This window comes from Paroedura picta, chromosome 6 (assembly GCF_049243985.1).
Source record: "Paroedura picta isolate Pp20150507F chromosome 6, Ppicta_v3.0, whole genome shotgun sequence".
Taxonomy (NCBI): Eukaryota; Metazoa; Chordata; class Lepidosauria; order Squamata; family Gekkonidae; genus Paroedura; species Paroedura picta.
Window position 1 is genome coordinate 5,391,864 of NC_135374.1, and position 19,006 is coordinate 5,410,869.

Here is a 19,006-nt window from a genome sequence, read left to right on the forward strand (position 1 = left end):
GCTGTCCCCATCTGCAGTGATCTTGAAGCCCAAGATCCCAGAAAATAGATTTGGAAAAGAGATGCACACAAAAGGCCACGATCCCCTGTTTTCAGCAGCTCTTGCTTCCCCGCAGGTGGAGCTGAATCGGACCTTCCGAATGCACACCTTGCAGCAGAAGGTGGCCAGTTCCATCTACATCAACTCCCGCAGCGTCTTCCTGAGGACGGACCTGAAAGAAGGCCGCTACGTCATCATCCCCACGACCTTCGACCCCGGCCACGTGGGCGAGTTCCTTCTCAGGGTGTTCACAGATGTGCCTTCCGACTGCCAGTAAGGGGAGGGGGCTGTCTCACCGCGCCTCCCCCTCTCCTTTCCGCCTTCCCACTCGGGGGTGCCTCTCTCGCTTTGGGCCACACCCCTGTGGCATTATAACGCACCTCTCATTATAAACGCTGTGTAGAAGACAAGAAGTGGCAAAGGGTAGCTCTAGGAATCACTGGGAACTCTATGGTAAAACTATAGAGTTTCTGACCATTCCTAGAACAGAAATGATGACAGGTAACTCTAGGAATCTCTGGAAACTTTGTGGTAGAAAGAGTAGGAAGCGGGCAGGAGGAAATGCTTGGCCCATGCACACGCACTCAGATTGTGGGGCTCAGGGTGTAGGCCTTTAAGCCTGCTTCAGTATGGCCTTCATCTTCCCCAAATCACACTCATTCTTTTTTAAGTCTTCCAGAAACCCACTTTTGGACCTGGGAAAGAAGACATGGTTGCCGATAAGTCGGAGAGAGGAGTGTTCTGGGACTTTATTGAACTGATAAAATAATAACAATATTTATTTTTGTAGCCTGCCCTTCCCGGGTGTGTGACAACTATATAAAATATGCAGTAATTTAATTTACATGATCCAAATAGTTACTATATAAGCTTAGGTTTAAAATGTAATCCTTAAAAATCCCATCCTTAAAAAAATTACAGAAAGGAGGCTGGCTTAATATTTTGTGAATAAGGTTCTGGGACAGATGTTAATTTCCTGGCCCCAACCGTAGACCTGGCAGAACAAGCCCTCTGGAACTGTTGGAGGGCATTTATCCCACCAAGGAGAGCATTCCATCAGGCCGTGGCCAGGACCAAAAAGGCCCTGTCCCTGGATGTGGCCTTTCATGCTGGGGACCCTGAACAAGCGTAGTTCTCTTTGGGGTTTGGGTATGTTGGAAGAAGCACAAAAGGCCACGATCCCATAGATGCAAAGGTCCCAGAATGTTTAGGCCAGCTTTGAATGGAAGAGTCAAAGCCTTACATACATACATACATACAGTTTTATTACGGTCATAGACCAGCATAAGAAACATCCATTAAAACCAGGAATTAAAACATCTTAAAATATAGAGAATACAAAAGGTAGAAAATACAAAAGGTAGATAGATAGTCAAAGCCTTAAATTAGAGTAGGTTGGAGAGCACTGGTGTAATATGGGCTCTCTACTGAGTCCCAGAAATGACCCGGGCTGCTGAATTCTGGACCAGTTTTATGACAGATACATAGGCTGGGTGCTCTGATTCCCCAGCTTTCTTTTCTTTTCTTTGTTTTAAAAGTCTCTGAGCCTTTTCATTGTGGAGATACGAGGGGAAAGGCATACCTCCACAATGAAAACGGCGAGCAACATTTTTTTTGTGATGAAAGCTAGACATTCAGAAAATCTCATCCATGTGGACCCCTGGAATTTGGACCCCCATTCGCCTTCACAGAAGTTCCGCCTCTTGCAGCTCTAAGATGCTCGATTTATTGCATCTTTTCCTTGCCCTTTTGATGGGGAGCTTAGTCTGGAATACCTCGTTTCTCCTCTCTTGAAAAGTCTGTCCCAGCGATTGCTCTGGGCCCTCTTGCTGGCACTTTTATCTGGCTGTATCCTGGGGCTTGGTAGATGTGTTGGGGCTCCGATAATCAGGATGCCCGGAATTCTGCAGCTTCAGTTCCTCATGCCCCTTGCTTGTTTACCCCTTTCCAGAGAGCTGACCCTGGACGAGCCCCCTCACACCTGCTGGAGCGGAATGTGCGGCTACCCACAGCTGGTCTCGCAGGTCCACGTTGTCTCAGCTACTGGACTGAAGAAACAGAGCTCTCAAGACGGTACCAAATCCTCTTGCATTTGAAGCTAGTCCTTTCCTGAAAGTTCAAACAGCCAGCTGCAGTCCCCAAAGAGGCTTGCCTTGCTAGTGCACGCAATTTTGGTTCCGTATTTTTGTTTGCAAACAGCAGTGGAAAAACAAGCTCAGCCCAGAGTCTTCCAGTTTTGTCAAAAGGGTCAAGCTATGACAAAATAAAATACCAAATATAATGTTTATTATGCAGTGTGCATATATAAAATTTAAAACGTTAGGGGCCTGGATGTCAGACTGTACTATTTGGGAGTTTTTCTGGCAGACGGATGAATATGTCTTAAGAACCACATGAAACCAGATATATTTCGGCTTCTACAGCCTTCCTCGGTGGTTACAAAAAAAGATTGGCGATTCAGTTCAGAGAAGCCCAAAAGTACCTCAATCAATGATGATTCTGTACTTTTCAGATCTATCCAAGCTGAATTAGCCATCCCTGCGATTTAAACCAAGCAAATCAGAGGTAGCCGAAATTGTGATTCGCCAGTTTAAAGAAGGTGTAAGGGCACGCTCTCTGCTACAAGAGAAGGCAGGGAGGGGCATTTAAAAGGCACACCAAGCAGCTGATGTGACACAATCAGCTGCCTGGCGGGCCCTTAAAATGCCCCCCCCCCCACCTCCCCTAGTCTTCTCTGATAGCAGAGGACCCCTACGCTGCAAGAGAAGGCCGTGGAGTCATTTTCAAAATGTATGTCCCGTCTTTCTGCCCTTACAAGGGTCCAGAAAGGCAGCCAATACATTATAAAATTGCATTTTAATGTCTAAATCAACTCAAAAGAATCACAGCACGTTGCTCAAACAGTGAAAACCAGAATTTGGGGGTGAGAAGGGTTGGGATCCGAGTCTATTGTGGAAGAGGTGGATTTGGGGGGGGGGGGCCGTAAAAGAAAATGAGAGAAGCCCTGTGGGCTCAGCCAGGTGGCCCATCCAGTCCACTGCTCTGTGGGGCCAGAACTCCAGAAGCTCTCCCACTCTTGCCCCCCAAGCACAGAGAATGCAGAGCACCCTATACATAAGAACTAAGAGAAGCCATGTAGGATCAGGCCAGTGGCCCATCCAGTCCAAGGCTCTGTGTCACACATTAGTCAAAACCCAGGGGCCATCAGGAGGTCCACCAGCAGGGCCAGAATTCCAGAAGCCCTCCCACTGTGGCCCCCCAAGCACCAAGGAGACAGAGCAACACTGCCCCAGACATAAGAACATAAGTGAAGCCATGTTGGATCAGGCCAGTGGCCCATCCAGTCCAACGCTCTGTGTCACACAGTGGCCAAACCCAGGGGCCATCCGGAGGTCCACCAGCAGGGCCAGAACTCCAGAAGCCCTCCCACTGTCCCCCTCCAGGAACCATGAAAACAAAGCATCACTGCCCCATAAATAGTTAAAGAAATAATATCACGAGATAACCTATAAGAGTTCAGGCAACGTTTGTGCAGATGAGGGTGACCATGTCTCTCCTCAGCACAACAGCGGCCATTTTGTTTTCCTCAGGAGTGGATCCCTACGTGATCATTAAGTGTGAAGGAGAGAAGGTCCGTTCACCAGTGGTGAAGAATACCCACACGCCCGAGTTTGATGTGAAAGGCCTTTTTTACCGCAAGAAGCTGGGGCAGCCGATTCTCATTCAGGTATGGCCTTCCTTGGGATGGGCAAGGCGACAGGAGTGTAAACGGTACCCTTAGCAGACCCAAAAGCAAGTGATAATCACAGGCTGGCATAAAATTACAAGATATGAAACATGCTTGTTTGCTCTCTATCCAGGGGTCGCCACCCTTTTAGGAATTGTGACACAGCCTGGTGAGCACAGCACAAAATGGCTGCCATAGTAGGCGGAGCCAAGCACAAAATGGCTGACCCAAATGACCTTCAGCCATACAGTGGAAGTCCCTGTGCTGCATGGCAGCTTTATCTGTCTGTCCGTCCGTCCGTCCGTCCATCCATCTATTTATCATCTCTCTCTTTGCCTGGTTTTAGAGAAAAAGCCATCAGATCTTATATTGGTGACAGCATTTAGCTGTTTAAGAATATATTCCTATCTAGTGCCATCCTTACCAGAGCTATATATTTTAAGACCACTAGATGTAAGATCAATAGATGTGAGAAGAAGACCCCTGCTGGGTCAGGCCAGGGAGGGTCCCTCCAGTCCAGCCTCCCGTCTCACCCAGGGGCCAGCCAGTTCCCCTGCAGGGCCAGCCACAGGGCAGAGAGGCCGAGGCCTTCCCCTGAGAAGACCCTCAGAAGAGCCCTGCTGGGTCAGGCCAGGGAGGGTCCCTCCAGTCCAGCCTCCCGTCTAACCCAGGGGCCAGCCAGTTCCTCTGCAGGGCCAGCCACAGGGCAGAGAGGCCGAGGCCTTCCCCTGAGAAGACCCTCAGAAGAGCCCTGCTGGGTCAGGCCAGGGAGGGTCCCTCCAGTCCAGCCTCCCGTCTAACCCAGGGGCCAGCCAGTTCCTCTGCAGGGCCAGCCACAGGGCAGGGAGGCCGAGGCCTTCCCCTGAGAAGACCCTCAGAAGAGCCCTGCTGGGTGAGACCAGGGAGGGTCCCTCCAGTCCAGCCTCCCGTCTCACCCAGGGGCCAGCCAGTTCCTCTGCAGGGCCAGCCACAGGGCAGGGAGGCCGAGGCCTTCCCCTGAGAAGACCCTCAGAAGAGCCCTGCTGGGTCAGACCAGGGAGGGTCCCTCCAGTCCAGCCTCCCGTCTCACCCAGGGGCCAGCCAGTTCCCCAGAAATTGATTTGGAAGAAGCTGGTTCAAACATGTGATTCCAGCCTTTGTCCTCAAAATTATCCTCCAGCTCTATTTCCCTGGTCTAAATCCTTTCTCCTCCTTCAGGTCTGGAACCACAACCTTATCAGCGATGAGTTTTTGGGCCAGGTGACCCTTCCGGGCGACCCCAACGACCTTCAGTCGGTCCACGTCCTCGGCCTGCAGGACAAAGGGAGCAAGCGACCCACCGAACTCCCCGGGTCCCTGAAGGTTCATCTCCTGACCAGCAACTCCCTCACCAATGTCTGAATGACTCAAGGACTTCCCCTCCTGGGCCATACGTAAATGTATAGATCCTTGCAAGACGCAGTATATACGTACCTATATATATGCCCGCAGATGTATACGGACCGTGCATGCGTTCAGTTTTCAAAGGGGGACCAGTTCTTTTGTTTTCAAAGGTATTTTTTTTAAAGGAATCGTTCTTCGTCTTTCTAAACAGGTGCCTTTTCCAGAAGCCAAAACGCTCTTTTTCTTGACCGCAGACAAGGTGTGGTTTGTGCAGCTTGTACGGAGCCAGACGGCCTCGCACCAGGCTTGCTCTTTTGGGGGGTGGCGTCAGCCGCAGGGTCGCCCCGCGAGGCTGTATGTTTACACAGAGAGATGCATCTCTCAGGCGCACACGCATGGGTTCGGAGCATTCACCCCAACCCAGGGAAAAATATTGCCAATTTCTCTGAAGGGCTCGTTCTTAACTGGCATGTCCCCCTGTCCGTGTGGTTAGCGTGGATGCCAGAAGTCGTATCTAAGTGCCCCCTGCGTTTTCTGGGACAGACCGTTTGATTCCAGGCCTTGGTAGCCAAAATCTGCCACACGCTAATTTGGCTCGGACTCCCGGATCTGTGATGAGTTGAGCAGGTGCCTATGTACGAGTCTGGAGTCTGGGGTTGCCAGCCTCCTGGTAGGGCCTGGAGATCTGGAATTCCAAGAGTTCTCCGGACTATAGAGATCAGTTCCCCTGGAGAAAATGGCTGCTTTAGCGCGGGGGAGGACTCTATGGTATTATGCCTTACAGAGGTCTCACCTTTCCCCAAGCCTTCTCTATGCTCCACCCTTCCCCAAATCTCCAGATTTCCCAACCCAGAGTCGTGCAGCAGGGAGGGAAAGCACAGACTGTTGTTCTGGGTGCCAAAATCATTTCACATCAGCTGTATGTATGTTTTTAACGAACGGGTCTCCATTCCTTTATTCTTGTGACAATATGCTTGAAATTAGGGGATCGGCGCTTTCCGAAATCACAGGACCCAGTGGAATGGCAGAAGGAAGCAGCTTCCGGATCCGAGGAAGCTCGGAGGACCACAAATCACCTTTCCCCAGGCCTGGCAGAACTAGAACCAGTTGTGCAAAATGAGAATGGTTAAGGAAATTTGAAACACGCACAAAATTCTCACGTTCCTTGCTTGCAAATTCCTATTTCTTGGTGATTGTTTGTTTTTTTTTAAATATATTTTCCTCTTTCTGTTCTGCACATTTTGGTCTATCTCGTGTCGATTTGATATTACACCGATCTATGTTTAGCACAGGGGTGGCCAGACTGTGGCTCTCTAGATGTCCATGGACTTCAGTGACCATGAGCCCCTGCCAGCCTTGGTCATTGTAGTCCACGGACATCTGGAGAGCCAGTTTGGCCATGCCTGTTCTATCGTGTCTCTCCGCAAATCTAAACTGCAGGTTTTTATGCCAGACATAAAGCGGTGTAATATTGAATCAACCACTAGGGGGAACTAAAGATGTGCAGAACAGGAAAGAAACCATGAAGAAACAAGTGAAGAAAAGGAGAATGGTCCAAGGCCTTTAGAGGGGTCTAACTCTTTAAGGACTGGACTGTAAGCCAGGTTTTTGGCCAACTTTTTTCAGCTCTGCTGATGTCTTTCTGCCAAAAGAGAGCTGGCCTCCCTTTCTAGCCCATTCTGCCTGCGTGCTTGGGATGGCCCAGCAAGGAAGCCAAACTAAATCAAACAGGATGGGACAGTGGGTCTCTCCTAACAATTGAGGAGATCCTTACAGGATCCTTCTGTATTTCACAATGAATCTTGAAGGTGTCATTAGTCTTCCAACAAAACCTGCAGTTCCACCTGTGCTTAAGCCCCTTTAGGCATTGAGGTTTTCCTCGTTTTCTGGCCATAGCTCAGTGGCAGAGCCCCTGCCTGGCATGCAGAAGGTCCCAGGTTCAATCCCCGGCATCTCCAGTTGAAAGGACCAGGTGACAGGGTTCCTGGGAGACCCAAACCCAGTCTGAGCAAACAATGTTGGCCATGATCTGATCAAGTGTCTGACATTTCATGGAGGGCGGGGGAGTGGGGAAACATGCCCAGGAGAAATAAGCCATAACAACAAAAGGGGAGGGGAGGAGGGGAGGGGTCGAGATTACCCTGGTTTCTGGGTACCAAAATGTCTTAAATCTTTTTGTTGTTGCCAACTTCTTTCAAGGTAAGGCACCAACCGAGGCTTGAGTATCATGCCATAATTTTCTTCGCCTCTTGTCCCCCCAGAATTTTGTTGACTTCTTAAGTCTTCCCCCCCCCCTTTCTCCAACATAACCGTTTAGGCATAAAATGGGTCAAGGAACGCCAAGGGTCATGGCCCGTGACCCAGGATCCGCTGGTTCCGCCCACCAGTTTATATGTCGTCACTCGCTCTTGAGCCAATGAAACTCCCTGTGACAGGGTTTGAATGCAGATTTTGGGGGTGTTGGGGAGATGTCTTGATCTACGAACGTTTTAAAAGCATTGGAATAGCTCCCGGCCGTAAGAGATTCCGCAGTCGGAAGCCAAATTCAGAACCCCGATGCTCAATCGTATCAATAAATACTTGACTCCGATGTTGTTGCTTCTTTTCTTCGCCCCAATTCCGGTCCAAGGTTTTAGGGTGTTGTGTTTTGTGGGGTGGCCTGTCCGCATCAGGAGAGATGAACGTAGGCGTTTTGCAGCTGCCTGCCCCTGCAAGATCAGGGGTGCTCGTGAAACAAGCGTGTGTGTTTCCATTTGCGGAGAAATCTTTTCAGAGCATCGCTGATGTGGGTCTGTGGTAGAACAGCTCGATTCAAGTCCAGGAGGACGTTCGAGAGGAACAAGATTTCTAGGTTGGAAGCTTTTGAGAGGCGACAAATTTGTCAGATGTAGGCAGAGAAGAGGAGAAGAGCTGGGAGTCTCCAAGCAGCTTACAATCGCCTTCCCTTCTTCTCCCCACAACAGACACCCTGTGGGGTAGGTGGGGCTGAGAGAGCTCTGAGAGAACTGATTGCTTCATGCGTCTCAAAGTGGCATACAGTCTACTTCCCTTCCTCTCCCCACAACAGGCACACTGTGAGGCAGGTGAGGCTGGGAGCTCTGAGAGAACTGGGAATGTCCCAAGGTTATTCAGCAGGCCTCCTGTGTCTCAAAGTGGCTTACAGTCACCTTTCCTTTCTCTCCCTACAACAGACACCCTGTGAGGTGGGTGGGGCTGAGAGCTCTGAGAGAACTGTGACTGGCCCAAGGTCACCCAGCAGGCCTCATGTGTCTCAAAATGGCTTACAATCCCCTTCCCTTCCTCTCCCCACAACAGGCACCCTGTGAGATAAGCGGGGCTGAGAGAGCTCGGAGGGAACTGACTAGCCCAGGTTCACATGGCAGGCCACGTGTCTCAAAGTGGCAGACAATCACCTTTCCTTCTTCCTACAACAGACACCCCTAGAGGTAGGAGGGGCTGATAAGCTTTGAGAGAACTGTGACTATCCCAAGGTTGCCCAGCTGGCTGCAGGTGGAGGAGCGGGGAATCAAACCCAGTACTCCAGTCTAGAGTCCACAACACCCAACTGGAGTTCCCAGTCTTGCGAAGACAGCTTTGACTCTCAAAATCTTTTCCACCTGAAAGATGCTTCTGGACTGGAACGCATTTGTCTAGAAATCAGCTCAACCTTAATATTGCAAAAATGTGGTATGGATTTGGGCTGATCCTGCGTTGAGCAGGGGGTTGGACTAGATGGCCTGTAGGGCCCCTTCCAACTCTATGATTCTATGATTCTTTTTTTTTCTTTTGTGGCTACAGCAGTGTGCATGTTTCCCCCAACACGCACAGCTAAGAACTGCTTCTTCCTGAAGCCGCGGATGATAAATGTAAAAAACACCCCCCCTCCCCGAATAAATAAAACACACATATGTATAAAAGACATTGAATGCCTTTGCCAATAAACCCCCACCGAAAACCAGCCATACACTTTAAAATGCCTTGATAAGTGACAATAGGCAAATACGGTAATTTCGCTTGAGATCAATAGAACGGATGACAAACCAGCTATAGATCCGTGGAAGAGATTTATTTCTGGCTCCCAGCCAGGCAGTCAGGAATACGCAGGCTGGATTTAGCAATAATTCAACGAAGGACCCTCTGGGGGGACTTTAAAAATTCCATAATCTCCTAGGTTGTAGATCAAAAGCCGTGCAAGTTCTCCACCCCGCGCATAAATCTGCATCCCACGTGTGTCCACAGGGGGGTGGCCTTGTGCTTTCTTTTATACTAATCGGAGGGTGCGGAAGTGTCCGGGTTTTGTAACCATTTCAATCCCAGTCCGCGCTCATATTTCTTTCGGAGCGGCCTCCGTGTGCTGCGGAAATCCAGCTTGCGGTTTCTTTGAATAAGTGCCAAAGGAGAAAGCGATTTTTACGCTGGGCGTGCCTCGAAAGCAGGGGTCCCTAACAGGGTGCCCGTGGCACCAGGGCACCCGCTGTGTCCCCAGCAGGGGGCATTCATGGCACTTAAAAGGCAGAGATGGTTAATCATTGGCTTACGCTACAGAACTTTCCTTGGTGGTCTCCCATCTAGGTATTGACCCTGCTTAGCTTCTGAGATCTGATGAGATGAGCATGGGGTCGTGGTTAAGAGCTACAGCCGATATGCCTCCCCGCTCCTCCTCCACATGCAGCCAACTGGGTGACCTTGGGCTATTCACAGTCCTGATAGAGCAGTTCTCACAGAGCAGTTCTGTCAGAGCTCTCTCAGCCTCACCTAGGAAGAGAGGAAGAAAAGGCAATTGTAAGCTGCTTTGAGGCTCCTTCAAGTAGTGAAAAGCAGGTATAAAAACATGCTCTTCTTAAGTCTATACCAGGTGTGGTGAAACACACACACACACACCCTCGCTCCTTTAAAAGGACACAGGTTTTTCCATCTTTGCTGAAAGCATCCTTTCAGAAGTTAATTGATAGATGGGGGGTGAAGAGAGATTTTTTGTTCCCAAAATTCCCTAGGAGAAAGGGGGCTTCCTGTGGGAGGGGACAGGGAGTTATATTTGCCGCTGACCACAGGAAAGGGGATCACTTTTACCTGCTGACCATGGAAGTAGGAGTTTGCTCTAAGGAGACGAGATGAAGTGCCATCTAGGGCCATGTGGCTGCCAGGTGAGCTGACCATGCCAAGAAACCTGGGGAACTCCTTAAGCAAAGGTACCTACTCTAAATTTAACATCAGGTGGGGCATGTTTTAACAGAGGGACAGAAGGATTGCGTTTCATCCAATTCCTTTTGCCTCTTTTGCTTAACTAAGCTGTGCTGTTGAGCCTTGTTCTGTTAATAAATCTTGTAAATTTGAAGCTGGCCATGGCTTTCTGACCATATTGAGCTCCCCCATCCCTTAAACACCAAGTCAGTGCATGGGAAAGACCAAGGGTTAGGGGAGGAGGGAGCTAATCAAGCAGCTACTCCTCTGGGAGGGTGTCTCCTGGAGTAAATTGTCCCCATGGTCTTCACATACTGGGGCTTTGGGAGACACAAAGATAAAGACCTCAGGAGTAAAGAGGGAAGCTAGGATTCCTGGTCCTCCCAGCTAGCAGCTGTGCGTTATGACCAGGTGGTGGCAGTAGAGAACCTTTGGCACACTCCTGGAGTTGGCAACCAGCCACAAAAGAGGGGGGGGGCAAAAGTGGAAACAGGCCTTTCAAAGAGAAAGTGCCCACCTTCCTTTTAAAAATGGCATATAAACAGCCAAGTTATTTTTTTTAAGACTTCTTTTCCACCCTACCCTGCTCCAGCTTTTGCCTTTAAGAAATAACCAGTGTCTTTTTGGATGGTTCGTGGCAACTTCCTTGTCTGCTCTGAGCTTTTATAGCTCAGTTAATTTGATCTCAGCTGGGTTCTAATTAATCAGGATGGCCCTGTGTTTAAATCAATTCTTCATTTGTATCATTTTAATTGCTGCGGGAAGCTGCTCGGGGAGAGATCTATTAAGAGCTGAGTGTCGAATGTTTGAAATCCTAATCCTAGTTGCAAAACAGGAAGATATTCCATGGGTCCTCTGAGGTTGCCAACAGACCTGGAGGAAAAGAGAGGCCTGGTGTCCAGAGGAGGGCAACAAAGATGGTGAGGGGTTTGGAGACCAAGACGTGGGAGGAAAGGTTGGGGGAGCTTGGTCTGTTTAGCCTGGAGAGGAGGCGACTGAGAGGGGATCTGATCACCATCTTCAAGTGTTTAAAAGGCTGCCATGTAGAGTGGTGGTCCCCAACCACCGGGCCGCGAAGGTCCTGGCACTGGGCTGCGGCTCCCTGCCTCCGCAGGGCCCCGCTGGGCCGCACATGCGCGTTTGCGCCACGCGCAGCCGCAAATGTGCATGTGCGGCCATGCATGGCGCAAACGCGCATGCGCAACCCGGCCGCACATGTGCGCCATGTGCGGCCAGGCTATCGCCCTCCCTGCCACCGCCAGTCCGCAGCCTGAAAAAGGTTGCGGACCACTGATGTAGAGGATGGAACAGAGTGGTTCTCTCTTGCCCCAGAGGGGCAGACCAGAACCAATGGGATGAAATTAATTCTAAAGGAATTCCATCTCAACATCTGGAAGAAGGTCCTGACAGTCAGAGCGGTTCCTCAGTGAAATAGGCTTCCTCGGGAGGTGGTGGGTTCTCCATCTTTGGAAATGTTTAAGCAGAGGCTGGATTCTGATGGAGAGGCTGATTCTGTGAAGGCTCAAGGGGGTGGCAGGTGACAGTGGGTGAGCGATAGGGTTGGGAGTGTCTATTGCAGGGGGTTGGACTAGATGACCCTGGAGGTCCCTTCCAGCTCTATGATTCTACAATTCTACGATTCTATGCATATTTAATAAAGGCTACACTGGTCAGCCTCAATCTCTCCGAGAATTATTTTCACACTCACTCCATCAATGTGGCTCCTTCTGCTCCTTGTTCTTCAGTAATATCAGGGCTCTCCCAGCCTCCCCTCCCTGACAGGGTGTCTGTTGTGGGGAGAGGAAAAGGAAGGCGATTGGAAGCCGCTTTGAGACTCCTTCGGGGAGAGAAAAGCGGCATATAAAAACCAACTCTTCTTCTTCTTCCTCTTCAGTAATCTCAGGGCTCTCTCAGCCTCCCCTCCCTCACAGGGTGTCTGTTGTGGGGAGAGGAAAGGGAAGGCGAATGGAAGCCGCTTTGAGCCTCCTTCGGGTAGAGAAAAGCGGCATCTAAGAACCAACTTCTCCTCCTCCTTTAAAACAAGCAGGCACAAACAAAACCTGGGTCTCTCCAGCTTCCCTCCCTTCCCCTTTCATGTCTGGCCCGTAAGCTCCCTGTTCGGCTCCTCCCCTCGGTAAGAAGGATCAGAGATTATGAATGGGGAGCGACTGAAATGAATCAGGGACCGCACCAGCAGAGCAAGTCCAGAGAGCCAGCGGACGAGAAGGAGGCCGTGGAGAGAGAAAGGGGCTGGAGGGGGGAAAATCAGCCATCTCAGCCATGCAGTCCTTTCCTACCCTGGACCACCTTGCTGGATCTGCGCCCAAACTGAGCCCTGTTTGAACACCGGACGCTTCTGGGGAGCGCCTGTCCGTCAACTGTGGTGCCAGGGCTGGTTCTGTGTACCACTAAGGTAAGTCTGGATCGGTGCCGTGCAAGTGGTCCGGATTTCCTTTGGGATTCACGCCGATTTGCCCCAAAGCCTCTTTGAGTTGCTGGCATTTCTCAGCTGTGTGCATGAGCACATTTCTCCGCCACTGGTCCCTATAACCTTTCTCTGCTAATGTTCCCTGCAATTGTTTCCGTGGAGGGGGGCGGCTGTCTGTCTCAGCAGAGGCTCTGACTCCAAAAAGGGGGACAGACTTGAAAAGAGGAAGAAGAATGGGGTTTTTATACCCTGCTTTTCACTGCCCGAAGGAGTGTCAAAGCAAATTACCATCACCTTCCCTTCCTCTCCCCGGTATTGACACCCCGGGAGGGAGGTGGGGCCGAGAGAGCTCAGGCAGAATTGCTCAGAGAACAGCTCTATCAGGACTGCGACTAGCCCCAGGTCACCCAGCTGGCTGCGTGTGGAGGAGTGGGGAATCCAACTTGGCTCTCCGGATTAGAGGCCACCGCTCTTAACAACGTCACAAGGGAAATCGTGAAATGTGTGAAATAACCAGAGCTGGGTCGGTTTGCCAGCCCCAGGCTGGGAAATTTCTGGAGGATGGGGAATGGATCCTGGGAAGGGCAGAGTTACCTGTGGGGCAGGAGCTCAGTGAGGTTTAACACCGTAGAGTCCCTCTCTGAAGCAGCCATATTTGCCAGGGGGAGGGATCTCTCTGTGGTGAAAAGCAGTTGTCATTCTGGGAGATCTCCAGGCCGTCCCCCGGAAGTTGGCAACCCTCCCTGTAGTGATTGCATTGCCTCATGGAAAGGGGGTGAGTCCCGTCATGCTTGGGGTCGTGGCTAAGAGCGGCAGCTTCTAATCTGGCGAGCTGGGTTTGAGTCCCCCCGCCTCCCTGTGCGGCGAGCTGAGCGACTTGGGCTTCTCACAGTCCTGTTAGAGCTGCTCTCACAGAGCAGTTCTGTTAGAGCTCTCTCAGCACCCCCCCCCCACCTCAACAAGTAAGTCCCCCCATGGGGTATCTGTGGTGGGGAGAGGAAAGGGAAGGTGGTTGGAAGCTGCTTTGAGATTCCTTTGGGTAGTGAAAAGTGAGGTATAAAAACCTACTCTTCTTCTTCTTCTTCTTCTTCTTCTTCTTCTTCTTCTTCTTGCTGGAAGACTTGTGGTACCCCTCCAGTGTGTGTGTGTATCGGGGAGGTGTTTCTGAGTATTTCACGCCCCCACTTTGAAAGGTCCTCCTCCTACTGCGCATGTGGGATCACATTATGGGATCACATGGGATCACATCCTGCTTTAGGATGCTTAGGGCTGATCCTGCGTTGAGCAGGGGGTTGGACTAGATGGCCTGTCTGGCCCCTTCCAACTCTATGATTCTATGATTCTATGATTCTATGTGCTTTCAATGCATCTGAGAAAGAGATGTCCCTGTTTTGCACAAGCAAATCCAGCGCAAAAGGACACCGAAAGGGCAGGATCCAAGCGTGTGGGAAATGACTCAGAAAGGCCAAGCTCTCTGCGTATCTTGACTGCCTTGCATCAAACTTGCTTGGCCTTAAAGATGCCCCCAGATGCTAAATTTGTTCGGCTGCTTCCGACCAACACGGTTCCCCGTTTGGATCCGTCTCTGCGGATCGTTTTGCTTGGCCCAGGTCAATCCCCCACAGCGGTGGGTGGTCGGGGCAGGGGTGAGGTGGATTTATTTGCTGGCAGAATCTGGGTCTGCCCCAGCAGCGGCGAAGTGGACAGACAATGGCAGGCCAGGCTGTTTATAAATATCTGCAGCTTGACGTTTTTGGCAGTTTGCAGGAAGAGGTTTGCAGCAGAGCAGAATCCTGTTCGGCTAGGCTTGCCAGCTCCGGGTTGGGGAAAACCTGGGGGTTTGGGGGCTGGAGCCCACAGAGGGCGGAGTTTGGGGAGGGAATGGACATCAATGGGGTACAATGCCTTAAGAGTCCACTACAAAGTCGCCATTTTGTCCAGGGGGACTGATCTCTGTTGCCTGGAGATGAGCTTCAATTCCAGGGGTTTGATTCCTCGCTCTCCCACCTGCAGCCAGCTGGGTGATCTTGGGCTAGTCACAGTCCTGTTAGAGCTGTTCTCACAAAGCAGTTATCTCACAGCTCTCCCAGCCTCAACCACCCCACACTGTCTGTTGTGGGGAGAGAAAGGGCAAGGTATTTGTAAGCCACTCGGAGACTTCTTCGGGTAGTGAAAAGCGGGATATAAAACCTACCTCTTCTTCGTCTTCTGATGACATAAAGTCCACCTTCTAAGAAATTGTTTTCTCTGAGGCGAACTGATCTCTGTTGTCTGGAGAGGAGCTGTGGATTTAAAGGATCCCCTTGGAATCAAAGAGGTTGAGAAGTCTAGAAATTTAATATATTTGTTGTTATGTGCGAAGTCGTGTCCAACCCATCGCGACCCAATGGTCAATGATCCTCCAGGCCTTCCTGTCCTCTACCATTCCCCGGAGTCCATTTAAGTTTGCACCGACTGCTTCAGTGACTCCATCCAGCCACCTCGTTCTCTGTCGTTCCCTTCTTCTTTTGCCCTCAATCGCTCCCAGCATTAGGCTCTTCTCCAGGGAGTCCTTCCTTCTCATGAGGTGGCCAAAGTATTTGAGTTTCATCTTCAGGATCTGGCCTTCCAAGGAGCAGTCAGGGCTGATCTCCTCTAGGACTGACCAGTTTGTTCGCCTTGCAGTCCAAGGGACTCGCAAGAGTCTTCTCCAGCACCAGAGTTCAAAAGCCTCAATTCTTTGACGCTCGGCTTCCTTAGGGTCCAACTTTCACAGTCATACATTGCAACATTTACACAATGATAAATACACATTGTATTGCAACAGTGCTAAAGATCTATTTAAAACAAGGCAGTAAAGTCTCAATAGGAAATCTGCAGGATACGTCCTGATAACAAACCAACCTATAACAAAACGTGTTTCGATCCAAGTGGGTCGTCTTCAGAGTTTAATGGCAGATCCAAACATACATAAATATTCGCAAACAAAAAAACCCCTTTTACAGGCAGGACGGTTGAATAAAAGCTGGCGTAAACCACAGACAAAATTAGGTATTTTCCAAAGTAGTACAGTTGTATGAACATATAGATTCCACATAATAATTCCTTACTGTAGTTGTACAGTTATACAATAATTAACAGCACGAGAATAATATCCCTCAGGGAGCTTTGGAGGAGATGTCTAATGAGCCATCTCATTAACGAGGATGATCTGGGGCCAAGGGACCAAGCCTTATGAAGATAGGTTGAGGGACTTGGGAATGTTCAGCCTGGAGAAAAGGAGGTTGAGAGGGGACATGATAGCCCTCTTTAAGTATTTGAAAGGTTGCCACTTGGAGGAGGGCAGGATGCTGTTTCTGTTGGCTGCAGAGGAGAGGACACGCAGTAATGGGTTTAAACTTCAAGTACAACGATATAGGCTAGAAATCAGGAAAAAGTTTTTCACAGTCAGAGTAGTTCAGCAGTGGAATAGGCTGCCTAAGGAGGTGGTGAGCTCCCCCTCACTGGCAGTCTTCAAGCAAAGGCTGGAGACACACTTTTCTTGGGTGCTTTAGGATGCTCTGGGCTGATCCTGCGTTGAGCAGGGGGTTGGACTAGATGGCCTGTGTGGCCCCTTCCAACTCTATGATTCTATGAGCCTGTTTCGATTAGGAGGTTCCTAGTATTTTAAAAATCATCTCCTCCTGACCTCTGATTGGTTCAATGGGGGATTTCCTGTTCCTTTGAGCACATTTCCTCCCAGGGTGCTTTTAAAACTAAGTTTTATTCAAGGGATGATCTGTCATGCACATGCCCACTTCATCAGGTACGAGAAGTGTGCCTGCACACAAAAGCTTATACCTTGAATAAAACTTTGTTGGCCTTAAAGGCCCAACACAGCTACCCACCTGAATCTCTGTCCACAGCGCTTAGTCAGTTAGACAGTTAGAACTCTCTCTCTCCTCTTTTCATTACAAAGTTGTTTCCCTTCCCCATAACTCTGTTCTTTAAGCTGCCAGTGCTTGACCCCCTCCCTTGCATATTTAAACTCTGCCAAGACCAGCTAGCAGTATAAGCTTGCAGGAGTCATAGAATCATAGAGTTGGAAGGGGCCATAAAGGCCATCTAGTCCAACCCCCTGCTCAACGCAGGATCAGCCCTAAGCACCCTAAAGCATCCAAGGAAAGTGTATATCCAACCTTTGCTTAGAATCATAGAATCATAGAGTTGGAAGGGGACACACAGGTCATCTAGTCCAACCCCCTGCTCAACGCAGGATCAGCCCTAAGCATCCTAAAGCATCCAAGAAAAGTGTGTATCCAACCTTTGCTTGAAGACTGCCAGTGAAGACAAAACACCCTTCATCAGATACTAGCCCCTAAAGAAGCTATCCTAAAAATGCAAGAGAACTCATTAGTTAAGAGATAGCAAAGAATCCAGTCCAATCAATCTTTTGTTTTATTACGGTCCAAGATCAGCAATTCAGACATATCCAAAATTACATAGCTGTCATTTGCACAACAAATGATAAAATTATTACAACTGTTGATATCCTAAATAAATCTATACATAAAAACAACATAAATTTACTGGGAGTCAATCATGTTCAACTACCTTATAGAGACAGCCTCTGTGTAATATTTTGCACGTGATCAGTGGATTCTACCTTTCCCGATTGACATGGGCATAAACAAAAAGCATAAGAAATATGTTCCAACCTCCTTTCTATCAGAGCAGATTGTAGAACATTGAATAGAGCAAGAGTAAATGCTCTATAATGTTTAGGGTACCCTGAAGTACATAAATACCTTAATGCAGGGGTAGTCAACCTGTGGTTCTCCAGATGTTCATGGACTACAATTCCCATGAGCCCCTGCCAGCGAATGCTACAGGGTCAGAATTGGTGTGAAGAGTGATACCCCATAATCTTTGCTTAACAATTATCTTGGCTTGTTGATACCCCAAATGTATCACTACCGGATGAGTTTGTGGGATCATGGCCTTTGAACGTTTTTCCCTGCTGGGTCACAGAACAGAATCATAGGATCATTGAGCTGAAAGGGCCCATGCAGGCCATCTAGTCCAACCCCCCTGCATATTGAATTCAGGATGTGAAGCCAACCCTTCTCTTCTGTCATTTGGGCCCCAGCCAACCAACATTCAGAGTTATATTGCCTCTGAACATGGAGGTTCCAGTTAACTATTGTGCCTGTTAAGCTCTTTCAACACCAACTGGTCGTGAATATGTGTAACTCCCTTTTCCAAGAAGAACAGTCATTTTATATCCCTCTTTTCTCTACCCGAAGGAGTCTCAAAGCGGCTTACAATTGCCTTCCCTTCCTCTCCCCACAACAGACACCCTGTGAGGGGGGTGAGGCTGAGAGAGCCCAGATATCACTGAAGAAGAAGAGTTGGTTCTTAATAAAAGTTGATTCTTAAACTTATATGCCGCTTTTCTCTACCTGAAGGAATCTCAAAGCGGCTTCCAATCACCTTCCCTTTCCTCTCCCCACAACAGACACCCTGTGAGGGAGAGGAGGCTGAGAGAGCCCTGAGATTACTGAAGAAGAAGAGGATTTGGTTCTTATATGCCCCTTTTCTCTACCCGAAGGAGGCTCAAAGTGGCTTACATTCGCCTTCCCTTTCCTCTCCCCACAACAGACAGCCTGTGAGGTGGGTGAGGCTGAGAGAGCCCTGAGATTACTGAAGAAGAAGAGGATTTGGTTCTTATATGCCCCTTTTCTCTACCCGAAGGAGCCTCAAAGCGGCTTCCAATCGCCTTCCCTTTCCTCTCCCCACAACAGACACCCTGTGAGGGAGGGGAGGCTGAGAGAGCCCTGAGATTACTGAAGAAGAAGAAGAGTTGGTTCTTATATGCCCCTTTTCTCTACCCGAAGGAGCCTCAAAGCGGCTTCCAATCGCCTTCCCTTTCCTCTCCCCACAACAGACACCCTATGAGGGGAGGTAAGGCTGAGAAAGCTCTGACAGAAGTGCTCAGGACTGTGACTGGCCCAAAGTCACCCAGCTGGCTGCATGGGGAGGAGCAGGGGATCAAACCCGGCTCGCCAGATTCAAAGCCCCCCCCCCCCTCTTAACCATGCCACCAAGCCAGCTCCTTGACTCAAGGAACAATCCATTGGCCTTCACCGCCATCTTGAATTGGTGAATGCCTACGATGGGCTATTCAGGAGCAGAGAAGCTCTTCTGGGCCGTCTGTCTGGAATCCGCTGCCCATCCGGAGCCTGCTTGGCCCTTTCCATCTCGTGCTCGCAAACTTGTGACTTCACAATCCTCGTGTTACCATGGAAGGG

General features: G+C 49.7%; 2 protein-coding genes across 4 annotated transcripts in view; both read left to right on the top strand.

Moving 5' to 3' along the window:
- CAPN5 (calpain 5) overlaps positions 1 to 7,718 on the top strand; it is a 79,476-nt gene extending 71,758 nt beyond the window's left edge. The window contains exons 10-13 of the mRNA XM_077341253.1: positions 116 to 312; positions 1,991 to 2,112; positions 3,630 to 3,766; positions 4,964 to 7,718. Of these exons, the coding sequence (XP_077197368.1) occupies positions 116 to 312; positions 1,991 to 2,112; positions 3,630 to 3,766; positions 4,964 to 5,146 (639 nt within the window). The 3' untranslated portion in view covers positions 5,147 to 7,718. The remainder of the gene's footprint in view (positions 1 to 115; positions 313 to 1,990; positions 2,113 to 3,629; positions 3,767 to 4,963) is intronic.
- Positions 7,719 to 10,199: 2,481 nt separating this feature from the next.
- MYO7A (myosin VIIA) overlaps positions 10,200 to 19,006 on the top strand; it is a 125,093-nt gene continuing 116,286 nt past the window's right edge. The window contains exon 1 of one of the 3 annotated variants that reach the window (XM_077341258.1): positions 10,200 to 10,317. The gene's annotated coding sequence lies outside the window, so the exon portion shown is untranslated. Of the gene's footprint in view, positions 10,318 to 12,432; positions 12,723 to 19,006 lie in introns of those variants that run through there. The other 2 variants (XM_077341259.1, XM_077341257.1) reach the window with 2 other exon arrangements.